Raw genomic sequence first — 20,866 nt, forward strand, 5'->3', positions numbered from 1 at the left:
AATTTTTCATTCCTTTGAATTGGTCGGAAGGAATGGAATTCCACCCTATTTTCACTCCAAATAACTCAGAAAAATAAATTTGGAAGTCCACCCCATGCATACGTTTAAATTTAACCATTCCAAATTTTGTTATTTTTTTTTATTTTTTTATATTAGATAAGATTTGAATTCACACTCCCAAAGATTGGAAATTGGTTAGCCAAATTTAATTAAGATAATTTGCAATAACAAAAATGATCAGACAGAAAAAAAAAACCCATAAATATATAAAATTTGGGACAAGATATACATTACATATTAAAGGTCAACGTATCGGTTGCATCTTGCTTGCGTGTATATTACTTGACGCCAAAAAAAAAGAAAAAAAAATTGCATGTATTACAGCACGTGGTGTCACCAAAACAACTGCATGAAAAGCCATCGCCACGTACGTTGCACATACATTTATACATTATACATACATACACCCAGGTCAGGTGCATAAATATCTCCCACCTCCTCAGTAACGCCAATATATAAAGGACCCGAAGCCCGCGATTATATTTGATAAAAATAAAACCATTATAGTATAAATTATAACATATAATAAAAACATGAGTGATACAAGGAGTACGGAAGTTACAAAGGTGGCGAGCGACCGAAAGCACGCTGAGGTTCCCCCGCGGCCGGAGGAAACGGCGGCGAGCGGCGGCGGCGGAGGAGAGGAGGGACACCTAAAGTGCACGTGCGGGAAGCACTGCGGGTGCAACCCTTGCACGTGCAACCACAGCGTGGTCTCCACCGGCGTCGGTAGGGCCTACTGCAGGTGTGGACCAGGTTGCAACTGCCCCACGTGCGCTTCCTGAATGCTCACGTGACTCTACTCTACGCCTATAATTATGTGTAGTTGTGTAGTTAAGGTTGTTACTTGTTGTGGGTAATAGTACAGATAGTGAGCTTTATATGTTGTGCAAATAATCCTGTGTGTTTGGATCAAGTTTGGTTTGGATGATTATGAGCTGAATAAATGAAAGAGAACTTGTGTGTGTTTGTGATATTAGTATGTTCATCTCAGAGCATGGTGACGTGGGAATCTCTTTTGGAATGCTATGTTTTTTTTTTTTTTATGAATCGAAATTAAAAGAAAGGGAAATTATTTGCGCAATGATGATTTTAAAAACATTAAGTGAAGATGGTATTTCGTTCGTTGCTTGCGAAAATTAACATTGGCGTGGTTTTGAGATGGATAAATGGTTGGTTTTTGTTGATTTTTTTTTCCTTTTTTTTTTTTTTGGCTGAAACGTGGATGGAATCATGAGGGATATAGTAAGAACCCTCACTTATTTAAGTGAATTCCGGAGATAAAACATAATATCAAAAGAAACAAAAAATTCCGCTAATACCATGATGTCGTGAAGCACCCTTCCCAGCGGAATTTTCCGGTTTTTGACCGCCATAACAACTTCTCGGCAGTCAAGACTGGATGAGAATCCTATTACAGCCCATCTCGCGAGCAAAGGACATTGCTTTCGGCTCCGAGCACAAGACCGTCCCTTGGTAGTCGCGGATAAGGCACTAAACATTACGTTCGAAGCATCGATCGATAGAGTAGGCAGAGGAATCCAGCCCCTGAGCCTCTTCTCTATGCTCCTGTCCATCCTAGCTTTACGATACTCCTCAACAAATTTTCGCATGGAGACCTACCCCATTTCCCCGCAAGAATGTTGTTCCCAAGTCAAAGTTCAAGATGACATACCTTGAGGGGTGGTTGCAGCCAAGATGAAGAAGCTGGTGATTCCAGACTTTGCGAGCCCATCTACAACTCCAAAGGACATGGCCAATGGTTTCAGCTTCATTGAAACATATCGATCAGCCCACCTCCACCGTGATTTTCCGTCTAGTATGGTTGGTCCGAACCGGGATCCAACCTCTTGCACACTCGCCAAAATTTTACATCAATGTTCTATATATTCTCAATCTAGCAAAACAATTAGATATATATTATATCCAGCAAGATATATACTGTATATACCCAACCCGAAAAACTTGATTATATATATAGTTTTTATATATTTCAATTTTATTATTATTAATTAAAGGGCCCCAAAAAATTAATCCGCCTACCACTCTTAGAGGTTTGGACTGGCCCTGTTGAGATTCCAGAGATTATTCCACCAATCTATTGTTTTTGCGGGGTTCGAGGGACTTGCCGAGGAATTCGAGTTGATCGCCCACTCGGTACCCGCTACGGACAGAGTACTCACCGTCTTTGGAGAAGTGCCATCTTAGCATGTCAACAGCCCCGGTTCTACTCACCGGTATCGCAAGGAGGTTGGTTTTTGTTGGTTTTTTTTTTTTTTTTTTTTTTATAAATTTTCAAATCTAATAATTAAATTCAAGTGTATTTTTAAATATTTTCTCAAATTTATCATTTGAAATTAAAATTTGCAGTACGCCTCGGTTAATCGTCTTAGAAGATGTGCAGTTTGCTAATTAAGGCTTCCGAACAATATTTTCCTTTCTCCGTTGCAGAGCGGTGACAGTCATTGATTTCGGGTGCCTTGGCCAAGAAGCAAAAGCTCGAATAAAGAAACTTGTTGAAACTCGGTTTAAACTCTTAAGAGCTTGTAAGACTCTTCTCAATCTGGAATGGACTTTAGCCATTAATAAGCTACAGCCAACAGAAAATGAAAAGTTAACCATCAACCTTAAACTGTTAAAAAAAGTTAAATCGTCCTTCAAACGGATAAAAGTTAAACCGATTACCCAGCATTTTATTTCCAACCGAGATAGATATTATCTCTAAAAATCGGAATAACACTTGGGATTCACGCGGTGAGTTTTAATGCCGGACTGACTCCTTTTATGAACTCTCTAGTCTTGTCGTAAATATTGAATTTCAGTTGCTCACTTGAAAAAGAGAAGAATCGAACAATCAGATTATTTTCCCGACACACTCTATGACACTTGACATAAAAATCCATGCGCTTAATCTAATTTTTTGTTTTGTTTTTGAAGAACTATTCGGAGGGATTTTAATCCCGGAAAACATTCATACGTCCTTTATTTTAAGGGCCTATCATCAATCATTCGCTTTGGTGCAGATTAGTACAATATATTAAAAGCAGCGGTTCGAAATAAACAAAAACAAATTCACAAAACAAAAAAAAATTAATAATTGCCAGCAAATCGACAAAAACTACAATGTTAAATGTGTATAGTGAGTACTGGGACTATCTTTATCAGTGTTATGATCGAAATTTCATAACACCAAACATCCATAAAACACCGAACATAATATAGTTCGAGGTGTCATATATTGAGAAATTAACAGGAACATAAGCTGAGTTCCGAATAACGACCAGCATTATCGTAAAACACGGAGAAGCCCTCAGTAGTAAAAAACTAGTCCAATCGAATAGGCTTACATTGGCCACGTAAGCACCAATAACCAACTCAGTAACCATCGAACGGTTACAAGAGCAGTTAATTACCACGTGCCAATCGGTTATCACGAACGTCGATGTGATTTACGCACGTTCTCATTGAACCCCCACTATCAAAACAGAAAACCTTGATAAGGAAGGAGGAGATACACTTTTACACACAGACTTGGATGAGATAGCTTTTCATTGTATTTTCACTTGTATAGAATCCCTTAACAATCGCTTCTTATATTGAGATTCGTCTAATATAAGTATAGCTTGATTTTTATAGTTAACATAGTTGATAGCCTGTTCCGCATTTGTTGTATAATCGTCGAGATAATTGTTGTATCTATTTTCTGACATCAACAATCTGTGATGATCAACGCGCAAACTATCATGCACGCATCTGAGTCAATAGTTCCATTCTTATAAGTTATAAATTATCCACATGTAACATAAGATGATTGAAGAGCTAATAAAGACGTGATTTAGTTCCAAAAAAAAAAAAAAAAACTCCCTTATGTAACATCATTCATCTGTGTTATTACTCATCTCATAAGTTACAGTTTGTTGTTTCCATAGCTCACTCTTGGAGTCGAAATGCTTCTCATAAAAGCTCACCTCTCCACTCTGCGTCACCAACACCACCGAAGTGCTTCGCGTACCATAACGTCCCTATATACATATACACGAGCAAAACAAACCAGACATTGTTTAATATCAGTTTTTAAGTTTCTGTCTAATTTTAGTTTCATCATTGCTCTTCTTCTTGAATTACAAAAAAAAAAAAACATTAAAAAGTGAATTTTTATATTCTGAGGCCCTAACTATGCCACTTGGAAGACTATCAGTTTTAGGTTTCTGTCTAATTTTAGTTCCACTCATTGCTCTTCTTGAATTAAAAAAAAAATGAAAAAAGTGAATTCTTATATTCTTATGGCCCTAACTTTGCCACTTTGGAAGACTTCTTTAAACAAAAGCTGAGTGAATATTTAGAAAATGAGACGGCTCTTTTGATCACTTACTGATGGAGTGTTACAGTCAACGAATATCGAACTCAATTCGTACTCCATCTCTGGAGAATAAACTCGAGGCCCCGAATCAGCATCGTATTTGGTTGTGTCAGTCATTAATCTCTCGGCCGTTTCTTCTGCATCGATTCTGCTATCACTGTGCTTATCCAAGACCTCCTTAAAACCCTCGTCTAGTCGCTGAGCCTGGGAGAGAGAGAGAGAGAACAACGAACATTACGAGACCTGAAATTTAAACCATTTTGATTGAAAAGAAATCGGTTTACTTTTGGCCATGGTGTGTCTAGGCTTGCGTTAGTCAACACGTGAATGCCCGGCAAGACTTGGTTCACAAGCTTCTGATCGGCGCTAGGCCTGTTTGTGATGTAAAGCATGGTCTCTGAGCGAAGATCGGCTACAACCAGGTTGAACCCGTTGAACTCGCCGGCCTCTTCCGCCACTTCATCGGCGAATTCGAAAATGCCTTTCTCACTCTACCATATCACCGGATTTATGATTTATATCGTGAAACGTCTTGATTTTATTTATTTATTTGTTGTGAATCTTAGCGTGTCTTTCTTTACTCGACATGTTTACTGCTTTAGTTCACTAATTCAGATTAAAGATCACACTTTTATATTTGGGTATCATTTATATATCTCCATACTAGTCCCAAAATGATTAATTTCATGCGAGATCCTCTAAACAACTAAAAACAAATTAACCAAGCCAACAAGTTGTCTCATAACCATTAACATAGCTCTCTCCTATGATTTATGTGAAGTGGTCGTCAGGAAGAAAAGAAGTTGATTTTTTGTTTTTGTTTTTGTTTTGGTCGTTCAATAAGGAATACCTCTAAGAAGCGAACTGGAAGATCACCTCTGCTCTTGGCCAAAGGAAGCTTGGAAAGTTCTCGAACATTCGTGACGAAAGCGAGTCTGCCATTTCCGGAACAACCCAGCCAAGTCCCACCAGCGACAACGTCTCTGCCTCCCAGAATCTCTCTACTTCCTCTCTCTCTCTTCCACCACGCCAGAGCTTCTGTTGGCCTTCAAACAGAATCAATCAGAAACAAGGAGTCAGAAAAAGAAAAAAAAAAAAAAAAACATCCATCGGTCGATCGGAATCGCGGTAAAAAGAAAATCGAATGACCTGGTGTGGAATTCGTCGCGGTTGAGCACGAGGAACAGAGGGTAAAGTGGGTGAGATTTCCATACGAACGCTGCGATGCACATCTCTTTTCCACCTTTTTATTTTCAGTGGGTGCGTTGTTGATTCAGGAGAGAAGAAAGGGACAGATGCTGAAATGTTTATGTTGTCTAACCCACCTGAACTTTTTAAAGAATAATAGAAAGTGTCGGAGCAAAGTTTTTCGTACAGAAAACGACACATTCCAAAGGCAAAAGCAAAACGACATCCAAGCCAAAAGTAGCAACTTGGTCAAACAGATCCAAAGTTCAGCTCTCAAGATCAAGCCCATGAAAATCAACATCGTCATGAAAACTTGCGAATTTCGTCGCGAAAACCTACGAATTCATGACAACATAGTCATGACATATGAATTTTTTTTAGATAAATTTTGTAGGATAAAAATTTTACTTTCGAGTAAAAAGACAATCTTTGGAAGAAATAAAAGGATAATAAAAAACACGTTCTAAATTATTATTGATAAATAAATCGAAACGTGATGATGAAATTTTTGATTCATAATTACTTGAACTAATACCCAAAAATTAGAAATAGATTCTAAACAATACTTATAAGAAAAACTAAATCCAGAAACTATATAATAAACTGAGATACAAAATATGTAGATGAACAACGTTATAAGAAGAAGTAGATAAAGACATGAATCGTTGAGGACCGTTGGACAGTTTCCTTAAAGCAATATTGCTCTCCCACGGGTGTCTGGATCTAGAGAAATTTACCTCACAGGGTACAACAACGTTATCAGAAGAACAAGGCACCATAATGTACTTTTGACGAGCTAAAAAATAGTAACCGAACCAACCAAAGAAAAACAGACAAAAAATAAAAAAGGTAGAGGAAAGTATAGCGAAGAAGAGGAGTAGTACTTCTATTTTTTTGTGTATCCTGAATGAGAAAGGAGAGCTGTATTTATAGGCTGAAGCTCACCCATTTGAACAGCCAAAAAACGTCTCCTTAATGGCTAATTAATGCACTTTATTTGGTTGTTACAACAGCAGTTCAAAGTAGCAAAAACGTTTTGATCAGGGAAAAACCGTAGGCTTTAATGCATGGATCTGATTGCTATTTAATTAAAATATTTAGCACATAAAAAATAAGGCAATCAGCCGAAGCCTAAATCCAAACCCAAGCCTGAGATCAAGACATTCCTGAAACCCGAAACCCAAATCTGGGCCCGGACCCGAGCCCGGCTCGTCTCGGCTCGGCGGCGGCGCTCGTGTGTGTGTGCGCGCGTGAGGGGTTAAGAGATTCCCACACACACGCTCCTCTCTTGCACTTGGATGACCACTAAATAAAGAGGATAGTATATATACACTACACAACTCATCTCCCCAATCAATGTGGGACTTTTTCCTTACACATTCTACACACAACTTATTTACAATAAATGTGTGTTAATTAGCATACTTTAAACATCAATTTCTTATTCATTATAAATCCGTTTTTGGCAAGTTAATACATTAATTCATACTCCTATCCGCAAGGAATACGAATCCGCAAGAATTATTAAATTCCGTTGAGTGGACCCCATTCAAATCTTTGCCACAAAACACTCACTCAAATTGATATTTCTATCAATTCTTCCAACAATCCCCCACATGAATGAAATTGCACGACGACAATAAAAAAGACACGACACGACTACAAGTGGTTGGTTCAAATGTTGATACCAGTATATGATAGGTAGACTAGGTCCTTGAACCTTCCCTTAAGGAAATATGCCAAGTTTACTGACTACTCAGTAGACGCGATGTCCTTGAACTGTTAGTCGTTTGTATATAAACAGTAAGCATATACCTAGCTGATATCTTCCTATTGCAAGATTAGCTCTAATGGTTATGTTCATTTTGGCCCTGAACTTTGCCTGGTTCTGTAAGAGTTTCTAAAGAATTGAGCCCCATTAATTCTCTTTCAAAGCGACCCCAATTCTCTCTCACATAGGTGATTCTTTCTCTCTAGAGTAATCCCGCATTACTCATTTTTTAATCTCAAAGATTCTAATTCACAGAATCATTAAAAGCGCATTGCTTAGCCTCGTACGGGAGTCACCGTTTTATCATAGGAATGAGTCAGGGGGTTTTCCCCCACAGTGACCTCACTTCATCTTAGCAGTTAGGTTTTCCCTCTGAACTAAGATCTTGGGATCTCCAGTCATCATGGTTGGGTTTCCTTTGCCAAAACTTTTAATTCCTGGGCTTCAGTCCCATTCCTACATATGTCTTCTCAACAAGGTCCCTATTTAACCCTTTGGTTAACGGATCTGCAATATTCTCTTTGGACCTTACATAGTCAATACTAATGACTCCTGAAGAGGGAAGTTCTCTTCTGATGTTCTTTTAATCTTGATCCCCAAGATAACATCGGCAAGTCCCAGATCTTTCATATCAAACCTAGAATTTAATATGTCTTTGGTGGACTTGATCATACTATCGTTACTTCCAACAATAAGCATATCATCTACATATAGACACAGAATCACATAACCACGTTCTGAGCTTTTAATATAGACACACTTGTCACACTTGTTGATTTTGAAACCATTTGACATCATGACACTGTCAAATTTTGCATGCCATTGTTTTGGTGCTTGTTTAAGTCCGTACAAAGACTTAACCAGTTTGCAGACTTTCTTTTCTTGTCCATGTGCAACACAACTCTCAGGTTGATCCATATAGATCTCTTCCTCGAGATCACCATTTAAGAAAGCAGTTTTTACGTCCATTTGATGAATCTCAAGATTTTGTAAAGTGGCAATGGCAATGATCAATCTTATGGACGTTATTCTCGTTACGGGAGAGTAAGTATCAAAGTAATCAAGACCTTCCTTTTGTCTATAACCTTTAATTACAAGTCTAGCCTTGTATTTATCAATTGATCCATCCACTTTCATCTTTCTTGTAAAGATCCATCTTGATTCAAGAGTTTTACTTCCTGGTGGAAGGTCTACAAGTTCCCATGTATGATTATGCAAAATAGAATCAATTTCACTTCTTATGGCATCTTTCCATAGGTGACCTTCAACTGAATTCACAGCCTCTTTATAAGTAAATGGTTCGGCATCTAACATATAAGTTAAAAAGTCGGATCCAAATGACTTTTCAATCCTAGGTCGTTTACTTCTCCGAGGTTCTTCAGATTCTATTTCATCCTCGGATTATTCATCAGATTCTTCAGTTATTTCCTCAATATTATCAATATCTTGATTTGATGAACACATATCATCTTCCTTAGACTTATAAGGAAAGACATGTTCAAAGAACGATGCATTTTTAGATTCAATAATGGAACCTTTGTGTATATCTAGATTCTTTGATTCATGCACCATGAAACGATATGCATTGCTATGATACGCATAGCCAATGCATACACAATCGACGGTTCTCGGGCCAATCTTCATCCTCTTCGGTACGGGTGACAACACCTTGGCCAAGCACCCCCACATTCGCAAGTATTTATAGGATGGTTTAGTTCCTTTAAATAGTTCAGAAGGAGATTTATCTCTTTCGAGGTATCTTATTTAGGAGGTAGTTTGCAGACAAAAGAGCCTCCCCCCACATTTCTTGTGGTAACCCCGAGAACAACAACATCACATTCATCATTTCTTTTAGAGTACGATTTTTCCATTCGGCAACTCCATTTGATTGAGGAGAGTAAGGTGGAGTGACTTCATGGATAATTCCATGTTGTGCACAAAAGGCACCAAAAGGTTCCACATATTCTCCCCCACGATCACTTCGGACCATTTTAATCCTTTTTCCAAGTTGGTTCTCGACCTCTAATTTATACATGGTAAATTTCTCTATTGCCTCATCTTTACTTTTGAGTAAGTAGACATAACAAAATTTTGTACTATCATCAATAAAAGTCACAAAATACTTGTTGCCACCTTTCGTAGGCATGAATTTTAAATCACATATATCGGTATGGATTAATTCAAGAGATTCATTTCGTCTTTCAACACTATGAAATGATGTTCTCGTTAATTTGGCTTCAACACATGTTTCACACTTGTGTTTAGAGTCAATATGAAATTTGGGTATACAATCCAAATTAATTAATATACGCAAAGTGTCATAATTTACATGACCAAGTCTACCATGCCATAAATTAGAAGACTCAAGCATATAAGCGGAAGATGAAGCATTCTCATTATTCTTCTTATTGCCATGAATGGCTATTACATTCATTTTCCACATGTTCCCCTTAACATAACCCTTTCCCACATAAACCCCATTCTTACTAAGTACAATTTTTTGGGATTCAAACACCATCTTGAATCCATGGTTATAAAGTAAAAACCTCGTAATAAGATTCTTCCTAATGTCGGGTACATAGAGGACGTGGGTCACCTTTATCTCCTTCCCCGAAGTTAGCTTGAGGATCACACTTCCAATACCCATGATGTCGGAGGTGGAAGAGTTGCCCATGTACAACTTCTCTTTGATGGGCGTTAGGTCGAGTGAGCAGAATGCACTTTTGTTGCAGCAAACATGACGAGTGGCCCCAGTGTCCAGCCACCATTCCTTCGGGTTGCAATCCATCATGTTGACCTCGGAGACCATGGCAACGAGGAACTTGTCGTCGCCTTCAACCTCAACAGCGTTGGCCTCCTTTTTGTTCTTCTTTTAAGGCTTACTGCAATCCGCGGCGTGGTGACCCTCCTTGTCCCAGTTGAAGCATTTTCCCGCAAACCTTTGGGCTTTCTTCTTGAAGGTCGCACTTTTCGCTCCCAGCTTGTTGTAGGGTTCTTGTTTTTCGAGCTCTCAGGATGCTCGACGATGTTGGCTCTCTCAGACGTGGTCTTGAACCGTTTTTCAGAGCCTCGGTTATCTTCTTCGATGCGAAGGCGAACCACCAGATCTTCAAGACTCATTTTTTTTTCTCTTGTGCTTAAGGTAATTCTTGAAGTCTTTCCAACCCGAAAACAGTTTTTCGATGACGGAGGCAACTTGAAATGACTCGCTCACGATCATTCTCTCAGCTTGAATCTCGTGAAAAATTAGTTGTAATTCTTGCACTTGACTCACCACCATTTTGCTATCCACCATTTTGAACTCAAAGAAGCGGCCCACAATGTACTTCTTTGAGCCCGCATCCTCCGTCTTGTATTTACGATCAAGTGATTCCCAAAGTTCTTTGGATGACCCTTTGGAACTATATACATTGTATAAAGAGTCCGTAAGGCAATTCATCACGTAGTTCCGACACAAGTAGTCGGCATCCTTCTAGGCGATATACGCCATGTTCACTTTAGGATCGGTTTCGTCCGCTTGGAGCATAAGTGGATCATCGGTTAGGAACCGTACAAGACCGATGGTGGTAAGGTAAAACAACATCTTTTGTTGCCACCTTTTGAAGTTCAGTCCGTCGAACTTCCCCGGCTTCTCGGCCGGCATCCTCACGGGAGGCCCTCGAGCCGACCCCGTATTAGGAGCAAGACCCGTGGATCCGTTTACGGCCGTAGCCGCCACCGTAATATCTGGGTTAGTCACATTGGTGGTCAAAATCTCCACGTTTGGAAGGATTATATTTCCCGCTTCATCAACCACGTTGTTGTTCGAATTGTTCATGTTGTTCAAGTTTTCCATTACTACAAAAATAAACGACTTTTGTAAGAAAGGGAAACACTTATATGAAAAAATTTAAATACAAATTCTTCAACGGAAAGGTTGTCAAAAGCCAATATTGCTTTAAGATTGTAGGATAAAATTTTTATTTTCGAGTAAAAAGACAACCTTTGGAAGAAATAAAAGGATAATAAAAAAACACATTCTAAATAATTATTGAGAAATAAATAAAAACGTGATGAGGAAATTTTTGATTCATAATTACTTGAACTAAAAACCAAAAATTAGAAATAGATTCTAAACAATAGTTATAAGAAAAACTAAATCCATAAACTATATAATAAACAGAGATACAAAATATGTAGATGAACAACGTTATAAGAAGAAGTAGATAAAGACAGGAATCGTGGAGGACCGTTGGACGGTTTCCTTAAAGCAATATTGCTCTCCCACGGGTGTTTGGATCTAGAGCAACTTACCTCACAGGATACAACAACGTTATCAGAAGAACAAGGCGCCAGAATGTACTTCTGACGAGCTAAAAAATAGTAACCGAACCAACCAAGGAAAAACAGACAAAAATAAAAAACGTAGAGGAAAGTATAGCAAAGAAGAGGAGTAGTACTTCTATTTTTTTGTGTATCCTGAATGAGAAAGGAGAGCTGTATTTATAGGCTGAAGCTCACCCATTTGAACAGCCAAAAAAACGTCTCCTTAATGGCTAATTGATGCACTTTATTTGGCTGTTACAATAGCAGTTCAGAGTAGCAAAACCGTTTTGATCAGGGAAAAACCGTAGGGTTTAATGCATGGATCTGATTGCTATTTAATTAAAATATTTAGCACATAAAAAAAATAAAGCAAGCCCAAGCCCAAGCCCAAGCCCAAATCCAAATCCAAACCCGAGACATTCCCGAAACCCGAAACTCGGGCCTGGCTCGGCTCGTATCGGCGGCGGCGCGCGTGTGTGTGTGCGCGTGAAGGGTTAAGAGATAACCCACACACACTCTCCTCTCTTGCACTTGGATGACCACTAAATAAAAAGGATAGTATATATACACTACACAACTCATTTCCCCAATCAATGTGGAACTTTTTCCCTACACATTCTACACACAACTTATTTACAATAAATGTGTGTTAATTAGCATACTTTAAACATCAATTTCTCATTCATTATAAATCCGATTTTGACAAGTTAATACATTAATTCATACTCCTATCCGCAAGGAATACGAATCCGCAAGAATTATTAAATTCCGTTGAGTGGACCCCACTCAAATCTTTGCCACAAAACACTCACTGAAATTGATATTTCTATCAATTCTTCCAACAAATTCATCCAAAATTTAAGAATTCTTTGACGTTACTAAAAAAAGATACCGCTTTCAATGGTTGAGATTTGTCTACTTAACATACGTATATAAATAATGTGGTGAACTTTCATTCAATGTGAACTCAACAAATAATTATGAGTCCATTTAATCGTCTCTCTCTTTTATGTTATGTTCTCTCAATCTATTTTTTTAATTTCCGCAAGGAGAAATTTACAAATAAATTAAAATTTTAAATGATATTTCAACAAGAACTATATTAAAAAAATATATTAAAAACAAAAAGAAAATTATAAAAAGTATGTGTCATGAGATGTTTTCCATTGTTCAAGCCATATCAAGTCATGCTATGAATTGTTTATGTCTCTCAAAAAGTCTCAATACCAAAACTCATCGTATCCTCACCTATTTTTGTTAAGGTTCAATCAACGACAAAGAGAAAATCCATTGGTGTACTTCTAAGTTTCTTTGTAAATGGAAGGGTGAAGATAGACTTGGGTTTCATGACTTTAATGGCTTTAACTCATACAGGGTAATGGGACTGTAGATAATGGAAATTTCTGGTACCGATCGCTTAAAAGCTGGTAGCGGAAGTTCCGTTTCCAAGGAAAAGCCTTTCGATCGGCACAGTTCTGTTAGTGTCAGAAGTAGAAATAGTGTGTCGGAAGGGAGCCTTCTGCTTATTACCGTTTGATATGTTGGGCCCATTTGCTTTTTGACAATGATACTGTTTGCTTTTTGACAATGATACTGTTTGCTTTTTGAAAGCTATCAACCATTGATTTTTGTATTGTTGGACGTTTGAAGGGCTGAATATTGATGATTGCTTATTTTATTTTATTTCATTGAATGAAAATTAATGGAAATTAATAATTTCATTAAGCATAATGATAATACCATTTTCGTTAACTCATGGAAAGCATATTCATGCCTAACGGAAATACCATTTTCGTTAATCCACGAAAGGCACTCTAACGAAAATGGTATTTCCATTTCCTTTAGGATAATCTTTAACAAAGCCCTCTTTTTTAATCGCTAAAGTCAAGGCCATCTTCAGAGGTTATCAAACTTACCTAAATCTTTCAAATTGAACATGTTTCAATCATGTTTGGCTGCCTCTCCATCATTGAGTTCGTCTCCGTAGAGTTATCAAGTCTACAATTACGGAATTGGGATTCCTCATCGCCGTCATCTCTTTACGACTTTCTCGAGATATTCATTCTTCAAGTTCCCTAAAATTACAACAAATCAACTCATGTAAATTCTAATTCTTCTTGCTTCCTGATATTTTGATGTTACTCCCACTTTTGATAAAAGCCTTTATTCTATAAAGAGGAAATGGTGGCAATAATACTCAATGTTTGGTCAAAATACTACTTATATACTCAAAGTTTTTTTTCTTTGGCAAAAATCCCACAAGTTACGTTATAGTGGGTCCGTTACTACTCGGACCGTTAAGTTCAAACAGAAATTTTAACGGCAAAATATTTACGTGTAATTAAATTTGAAAGTTTGAGTATTTTTGCACAAGGAAAAAAAGATTGAGTATATAAATAGTGTTTTGTCTAAACTTTGAGTATTTTTGTCACAACTTCCGCTTCTATAAATGATAGCAATTTCCGAAAAAAAAAAGTACGTATAGTGTAAAAAATCTTCATTAAATTTCTAGACGCAGGGAATAAGTCAATAGGTAAATTAAAAATCCCAATAAAACCTCCATGAACCGCGTCGCACGAGGCTCCGACACGTGTCCCATTCGGAAGCGAAACTTGTGTGCGAGCCTCACGTGCTTTGCGTGCGTCAACAAATAAAATTATTTTATGTCATATTTCATTGCAAATTTTCCCACGAAAAAAAACAGAAAATAAAATTAAAAAAATAGCACCCCCGTTTCTCTGTCTCCTTTCTAGAGAGAGAGAGAGAGAGTCAGAGGGAGGAGAGAGAAAGGAAACAAAAATGGGTAAGATAGTTGAGAAGAAGAAGAAGAAGAAAGGACGACCTTCTCTATTAGATCTCCAAAAACGAAACATCAGAGAGCAACAAGAGCAGCAAGAGCAGCAACAAAAACGACACAAAAGGAAAAACGTAAACACCAATTCTGCCCCGCCGCCGCGCGATAATTACGGGACTGCCACTGCCACCCGTCGATCCGCTCGACGGAACCCTAATCCCGACGATGATTCGGGGGAGAATCACGCCGACGAGGAGGAAGACGAAGAGGACGATGAATTGGCCGGGAAACGGCGGGAGAAGAAGCTCAAGCTCGTCCTCCGATTACCTCCCGGCCAGAAGCCATCGGCATCGCAAGATTCCGGGGGCTACGATTCCGGCGCCTGCGGAGATTCGGCCGCAGAGAATGGAAGCAAAAAGCGTAAGATCAATGCGATCTCCGGCGGATCTGGAAACAAGGTATTCCAGCAACAAAAAAAAATTAGGGGTTTCTGTGGCAAAAATTATTTTGTTTTCGTTACTCTCGAGTCTTTGGATTTTCGCGGTTTTAAACCGCCAATTTCTTTTTTTGGCTTTGAAATGATTATTAATATATATTTATATTTTTATTTGTGGATGACATTACGTTGACAATATTTGAAAATTCCTTGAATTTCGCACCTTTGTTGAACTTTGCTTTCCGTTGGTTTTATTTTTCTTTCTAGAATTTCAGTAAATGGTTGACTTGGTCTGTCTCTTACAATTCCGGTATCGAGTTTTCTCTCTCAGAAATATACCTTTTTTTTTTTCAAACGAAAATATACATTTTGTTCTCGATCTTTTATTTTGATCTGATAACCGGATTATCAGCATTTTATACCTCTCTCACTTAATTTACTGAGCCAATAATGATCTCACTGTCATATCTGATAAAAAGCTCAAATTTGTCTTTTCTCTTTCCTAAAACAATTATTATATCACAGTTTTCAACTGTGTTTCCCTTTTTGGAATTTTGAATGCCTGTCGACACGATCGCTTTTACGCAGCCACTTTGCCAGTGTTCAAAACGCCCATGATTCTGAAATATTTGTGATTATTATTAAATTTGCTTGGTGGATTAGTGAAATATTTGTGGTTAATATTTGTGAAATATTCTATGCAAGTTCAATAAACTCTTTCATTCTGTTTTCAGGGTGACAAGTCCATTTCTGGAACAAATCAACCCAACGCCTTACAAGGTCAGCTTATGACTCACCTAATCTTCACTGATTAAAGGAAGAAACACTACTGTATGACTGAACTTATGGCTTAACACATTGGTTTAGTAATAAGCTTAATGTTCGACTGTACAGGAGCCCTAAAGTTGTTGGACTCTGGGCCCACGACGCCTTTGCCGGATAAGAAGCTGTTACTTTTCGTCCTCGACAGGCTCCAAAAGTGTGTTTCTTTTCAGGTTCATGAGTATTTCTTCAATCTCTTTGATGTACTTCTGATGATGTATCTGATTTAATTACAGGAAGGACACTTATGGTGTGTTCTCTGATCCCGTGGACCCAGAAGAGGTTAGCCTTTTTCTTTTGTTTCATTTAAAGCCTAACGGCTTAAAGTCACAACAAAATTCTACCGAGTATTGAATGCCTATTTTGTATACGCAGCTTCCAGATTACCACGAAGTGATTTCGGATCCGATGGATTTTGGGACCGTGAGAAAAAAACTTACCAGTGGGGCTTATACCAACTTGGAACAGTTTGAGGTTTGTTGAGTGAACTGACCTTAAGTTTTCATGTTCAGTTTGATCCAGACATTTTCCGTTTCGGAATTGAGATAACATATGATTTTTTTTAGTGTGATTTCGAAATATGTTTTCAACGCTAACACTGCATTGCAGTTAACCCCTAGATTCTCATTTCTGTTTTTTTAAGATCCTTTGTATATTTACTTGGTTATCATACTATATTTGCAAAGACATTGTTTATATGAGTACTTAGTTTTTGGGTTGTGTTGGCTTTTTAGAATTAATTAAATCTCTACATCATATTCATCTGATGTCAGAAATAAACACAGCGAACGATTTTGACTATTAGAATCTGTTAACAGATTGTTTCATGTAACCAATTACTTCGGTAGTTTTAGTAGAGTATAATTTTGGTTGTAAATCGGTAAAATATATAAAGGACCAAGAGTACTGGCTAATGATATAGACAGAGATGGTCTGCAAGGATGTTTCAGTATTACATTTGTTATAGGGAGAGTAATAAACTGGTTTGATGTTGCTTTGCATTTCTTTTTGTTACCACCGATTATCGGTTGCCTTTGTTTGACATTTTTTTCTCCCGCTATTTTCATTAGTTGCTAATTTTATTACCCTGGGAGGATAAACCGTAAACTTCAATGGCCACTTACTTTTTTTTTCATCGTATATTAAGAGCTACTGATCATATAAATAAATTTAATTTAAATTTTTTTTTTTTTTGTTTAAGACGTGAAAATGAATGCATTAGCCATACTACTACTCCAGTTCGTGTTTGCATATATATCTTCTTTTATGTTCTTGCTTTATCTGTTATCGAGAGCTAATGTTTCTTTTCATCTTTATCTTGCAGAAAGACATTTTCTTACTCTGCTCCAACGCCATGCAGTACAATGCCCCAGATACAATCTATTTCCGACAGGTATATAATGTGCATATGTATTTGAACTTTGCTAAACCCACCCTATTTAGTTACATCTATAAACGTGTCAAATTCTTAATAACTTTCCTAGGCACGCTCTATACACGAGCTGGCAAAAAAGAACTTTGAGAATCTGAGGCAAGACAGCGACGATAATGAGCCCGAAACCAAAATAGTGAGGAGAGGCAGACCACCAACGAAAAATCTGAAGAAACAGATCGGAAGGCCTTCCTTGGAGAGCGCCGGTCTGGAGTTGTGCTCGGAGGCCGCTCGCACTTCCGCGGGAGAGAATGCCACGTATTCGAATCACGATACGAGGAAAGGTTCTCACTTTTCTGACAAGACCGGCTTGGCCGATTCGTCTGTTAGATTGCACGGTACACGCAATAACGACGTGTACGCTAGTTGGTTAACTGAAAATATATTTGAGAGGAACGATGAGTTTACAGGTACCAATCGTGATTTTCTTGATTTTTTAGTTAGTTTATGGAAGTAATGATTTTGTAATATTTTATTTTGTTCTATTTGAAAGGTTCTGGAGCTAGGGGTAGTGTGAAGAACGGGATCAAGCAGGAAGAGAGCAGACGTAATACTTACTCTTTATCAATTTCGTCTGCTGCTTCGCGTGAACCATCTGTCTTAATGACTTTCGATGGAGAGAGGAAGCAACTTATGCCTGTAAGTACTTGTTTTGAATGTAAATTTTGCACTATTAGGCTAATGGGAAAAAAAAAAAAAAATTCTTAACCTGCAAAATATTGAGTCTGTCTATGGCTGACCTGTCGGTATAAATCTTAAAACACAGAGGAAGACTGTCAAGTGGTTGGCATAAAATACTAGTATTTCACATGGGAAATTGCTTATGGAAATAATAAGATGACATAGGATCCCTAATGAATCAGGTCGGAGTTCTGGTCGAGCATGGTTATGCGAGGAGTCTAGCTCGGTTCGCTGCTAATCTAGGAGCTGTGGCTTGGAAAGTCGCTGCTAAGAAGATCGAAAGGTCTTTGCCTTTGGGCGTCAAGTACGGCCCCGGATGGGTCGGTGAAAATGATCTGCCCCAACGGAAGATGGCGATACCAAACTCATCGGCGCCGCCGGAAGAGCCGTCCAGCGATCACGCGAATCCATCCGATGTCGACCCAAAGGGAGAGACACCCCCGTCCGCGAAGCAGCCTCGGGAAGAAGACGAGTCGCCCCAGAAGCACGTTCCTCCTAGTTCATCGGCCGGAAAATCCCCCGAACACATCACTCCGAAGCCAGAGCCTTTGGAAGGCTCGAATTCCCTCGCCGGAATCAGCATCCTGAACAGCAGTGCCGTCACTGGGGTCAGGCCAAAACCCCCTTTCCCGGGCATGAACGGGTTTAGTATCGCTGCCCACATGGGAAAACTGGCCAGACCTCCTGCTTCAAACGGCCCAGCGGCTCAAATTCTCGAAAAGTGCTCCAGGAATAATAATAGCAATAGTAATACTAATACTAATAATAACAGCAATAATAGTGCGTCGAACTCGGAAGATACGAACAAGGTATCAGAAAATCGAGGCACGATAAGCGCCAGAAATCCACCGGCGCCGCCGGGGTTTCAGCCGAGGCCGTCTTGGCAAGGGCCTTCGCAGAGACCAGAAACGGTCCCGCCGGATCTGAATGTGAGATTTCAGTCTCCGGGGTCTCCTAGTAGTTCTAGCAGAGTTGATTCAACACAACCAGATTTAGCATTGCAGCTTTGAGAATAATTGAGCTATTAATTTTATCTTTATTTTTAATATCCGTTTGCCCTTTTCGCTGGTTAAGCTATTTAACTATAGAATGGACTGGTGGGTTTGTAATTTGTTGCTTCAAATCTTGGGGACCAAATTGGAAAAAATGGTCTTTAGAATTTGGAGCCTGGTGGAGAGACACACCTAACTGTATTGTAAAAGAGTAGGTCGACGACGATGATGTTATTGTACAGATTAATGTATCCTAGTTTTAGGTCCCACAAGTAACAAGGGCTGTCATTTGTATCATTATATATAAAGTACGATTACAATGATTTCCTTCGTATTGTAGTGACATATCTATCCACTTCACCTATGGTGGTTCTTTTTAATCTTTCTTTCTTTCGGAATGGTGTGTTTATATTCTATATATCGACCAATTTTGGCGAAGCATTTCATGAATTTTGAGTTAATCTGTGCGACACGGCAGAAGAATTTGTCAAGTGATTCTCTATGAGAATGATTTTGGAGTTTTTAATGAAATTCGAATAATGATCTTAACTTAAATTGATTAATGTGGTTTCTGGCTTGCATTTGTTTGTAGTTGTCTTTAATTCTTATTTTTGAAATTATGTATTTATCAGTGCTGTGTAATTAAGGTATAAAATAAGAATACTATTCACACTAATAATATTTTTGTTCATTATTTATAATTCGTCGTGACTTTGTCAACATTATAAACTGCCAACGTGAGGCTGTATTTCATTCAACGATCAACCATGCCAATTCTTTCATTCACACTGTTGTAGAAGAAAAATGATGGGCGTTCGTGACAGCTAAGCATAGACTTTCTTACTTGCTCCTTTTCTTTTCGCTAAGTCATTGAAGCCGAGAGTTTATGATAGCTAAGCACAGACTTTTTTTTTTTTTTGGCTTTTAGTTGCCTTGATGGTCAAGAATTTGACTATGTTGCACTTTTATTTTCATCCATTTTTCTCATCACTCTTTTTCTTATAATTTGACAGTAGGGAGAAAATGACACACTCAATTAATGACGATAAGAGGAACAGGCTAACCACACTCAATTTGTAGTTTAAACCGATCTTTTTAGCTTAAAGTTAACTATTTTACAAAAAGAAAAAAATGACGGAAAAAAAATCCAATGTTTTACGACTTGTAATATTTATATACCTAATGTTTAAAAATTGCAGATAAAATACTTAATGTCTATATTTAGATTAGTCTCTTCGTTATTACTTGGAACGTTAAAATGGGATAAAAGGACACGTGTCAACGATAATTTTAACATGATAAAAAAAATATATAATTGATTTTTATTGTGTTTAAATATTAAATAAAAAAAAGTCTCTCTCGTGTAGCTGACCATTTTTAAGAGAATGAAATATTTCATGTTTGTTAGAATTTAATCACTGTTCAATATATCATTTTTTTTACTTCGTCACTAGTTCTTGATGGCCAGTTGAAGGAATATATTAAATTGTAAGATATAATATTTTTAGTTTAAGTAAAATTAATTATGACTCTTTAAATAAATAAAATTGAATATCACTCTTTAAAAATTGAATGAAATGCAATTTAATTTTTCCAAAGTTGTATTATATTTGATGCTAAAACTATATAACATTTACATTCAAAATAGAAATTAAGTATTCATAATAAGTAAAAATTTATAAATGTCAAATCCAATTGACTAGGTTTTACATTTGTTGTTTGTCGATGATAGTACAATTATATGATTCAAAGGTTATGGCTTGTGAAGTCAATTGTTTAAATTATATAAAAATTGAATATCATTCTTTTAAATTGAATAAAAGTCATCATAATTTTTAAAGTTATACAACATTTGATGCTAAAACTGTATAACATTTACATTTGTATAATAATTATGTATTAATAATAGATAAAAATGTATTGATGTCAAAACGAATTGACAATCTTGGTACGATATTTTTTATTCCAAAACTAATTGAAAATTAATAAAATAATTATATGATTAAAATGTTATTCCTCTTGAAT

The 20,866-nt window shown here is 37.5% G+C and overlaps 3 protein-coding genes across 4 annotated transcripts; 2 read left to right on the forward strand and 1 right to left on the reverse strand.

Annotated features, from left to right (window-relative positions):
• Window positions 1-507: 507 nt before the first annotated feature.
• On the forward strand, window positions 508-1,034 carry LOC149389408 (uncharacterized). The gene has a single exon (XM_089624045.1). It carries the CDS (start codon window positions 594-596, stop codon window positions 843-845), a length of 252 nt encoding a protein of 83 aa, XP_089480171.1. The 5' UTR covers window positions 508-593; the 3' UTR covers window positions 846-1,034.
• A 2,786-nt stretch (window positions 1,035-3,820) lies between these two features.
• Window positions 3,821-5,728, reverse strand: LOC149389409 (transport/golgi organization-like protein (DUF833)). Of its 2 annotated transcripts, none has more exons than XM_089621733.1 (5): window positions 5,570-5,710; window positions 5,297-5,458; window positions 4,705-4,911; window positions 4,433-4,624; window positions 3,821-4,082 (listed from the first exon to the last, which is right to left on the reverse strand). In XM_089621733.1, exons 1-5 carry the CDS (start codon window positions 5,630-5,632, stop codon window positions 3,936-3,938), a joined length of 771 nt encoding a protein of 256 aa, XP_089477859.1. In that variant the 5' UTR covers window positions 5,633-5,710; the 3' UTR covers window positions 3,821-3,935. The 2 variants fall into 2 exon arrangements, with proteins under 2 accessions (XP_089477859.1, XP_089477858.1); XM_089621732.1 differs by having other exon boundaries at window positions 3,825-4,082; window positions 5,271-5,466; window positions 5,570-5,728.
• An 8,640-nt stretch (window positions 5,729-14,368) lies between these two features.
• Window positions 14,369-19,175, forward strand: LOC149389410 (uncharacterized). The gene is made up of 9 exons (XM_089623386.1): window positions 14,369-14,936; window positions 15,649-15,694; window positions 15,809-15,893; window positions 15,973-16,018; window positions 16,112-16,210; window positions 17,061-17,129; window positions 17,221-17,578; window positions 17,662-17,807; window positions 18,032-19,175. The coding sequence occupies exons 1-9, from the start codon at window positions 14,484-14,486 to the stop codon at window positions 18,857-18,859; spliced, it is 2,130 nt and encodes a 709-aa protein (XP_089479512.1). The 5' UTR covers window positions 14,369-14,483; the 3' UTR covers window positions 18,860-19,175.
• The last annotated feature ends 1,691 nt before the right edge of the window (window positions 19,176-20,866 follow it).

The sequence above is a fragment of the Urtica dioica genome, chromosome 8 (assembly GCF_054948205.1).
Source record: "Urtica dioica subsp. dioica isolate 48M chromosome 8, U.dioica_male_clone48M_v1_H2, whole genome shotgun sequence".
NCBI lineage: Eukaryota > Viridiplantae > Streptophyta > Magnoliopsida > Rosales > Urticaceae > Urtica > Urtica dioica.

Bases quoted from the DNA above. Each gene is read 5' to 3' on its own strand.
- LOC149389408 (XM_089624045.1), top strand. From the start codon at position 594: ATGAGTGATACAAGGAGTACGGAAGTTACAAAGGTGGCGAGCGACCGA.
- LOC149389409 (XM_089621732.1), bottom strand. From the start codon at position 5,652: ATGTGCATCGCAGCGTTCGTATGGAAATCTCACCCACTTTACCCTCTG. The intron at 4,912-5,270 runs GTATTCCTTATT...GTGATATGGTAG, and splicing joins TTCCAGTTCGCTTCTTAGAG to AGTGAGAAAGGCATTTTCGA. The intron at 4,083-4,432 runs GTAAGTGATCAA...ATATGTATATAG, and splicing joins TTGACTGTAACACTCCATCA to GGACGTTATGGTACGCGAAG.
- LOC149389410 (XM_089623386.1), top strand. From the start codon at position 14,484: ATGGGTAAGATAGTTGAGAAGAAGAAGAAGAAGAAAGGACGACCTTCT. The intron at 14,937-15,648 runs GTATTCCAGCAA...TTCTGTTTTCAG, and splicing joins CCGGCGGATCTGGAAACAAG to GGTGACAAGTCCATTTCTGG. The intron at 15,894-15,972 runs GTGTGTTTCTTT...ATTTAATTACAG, and splicing joins GTCCTCGACAGGCTCCAAAA to GAAGGACACTTATGGTGTGT.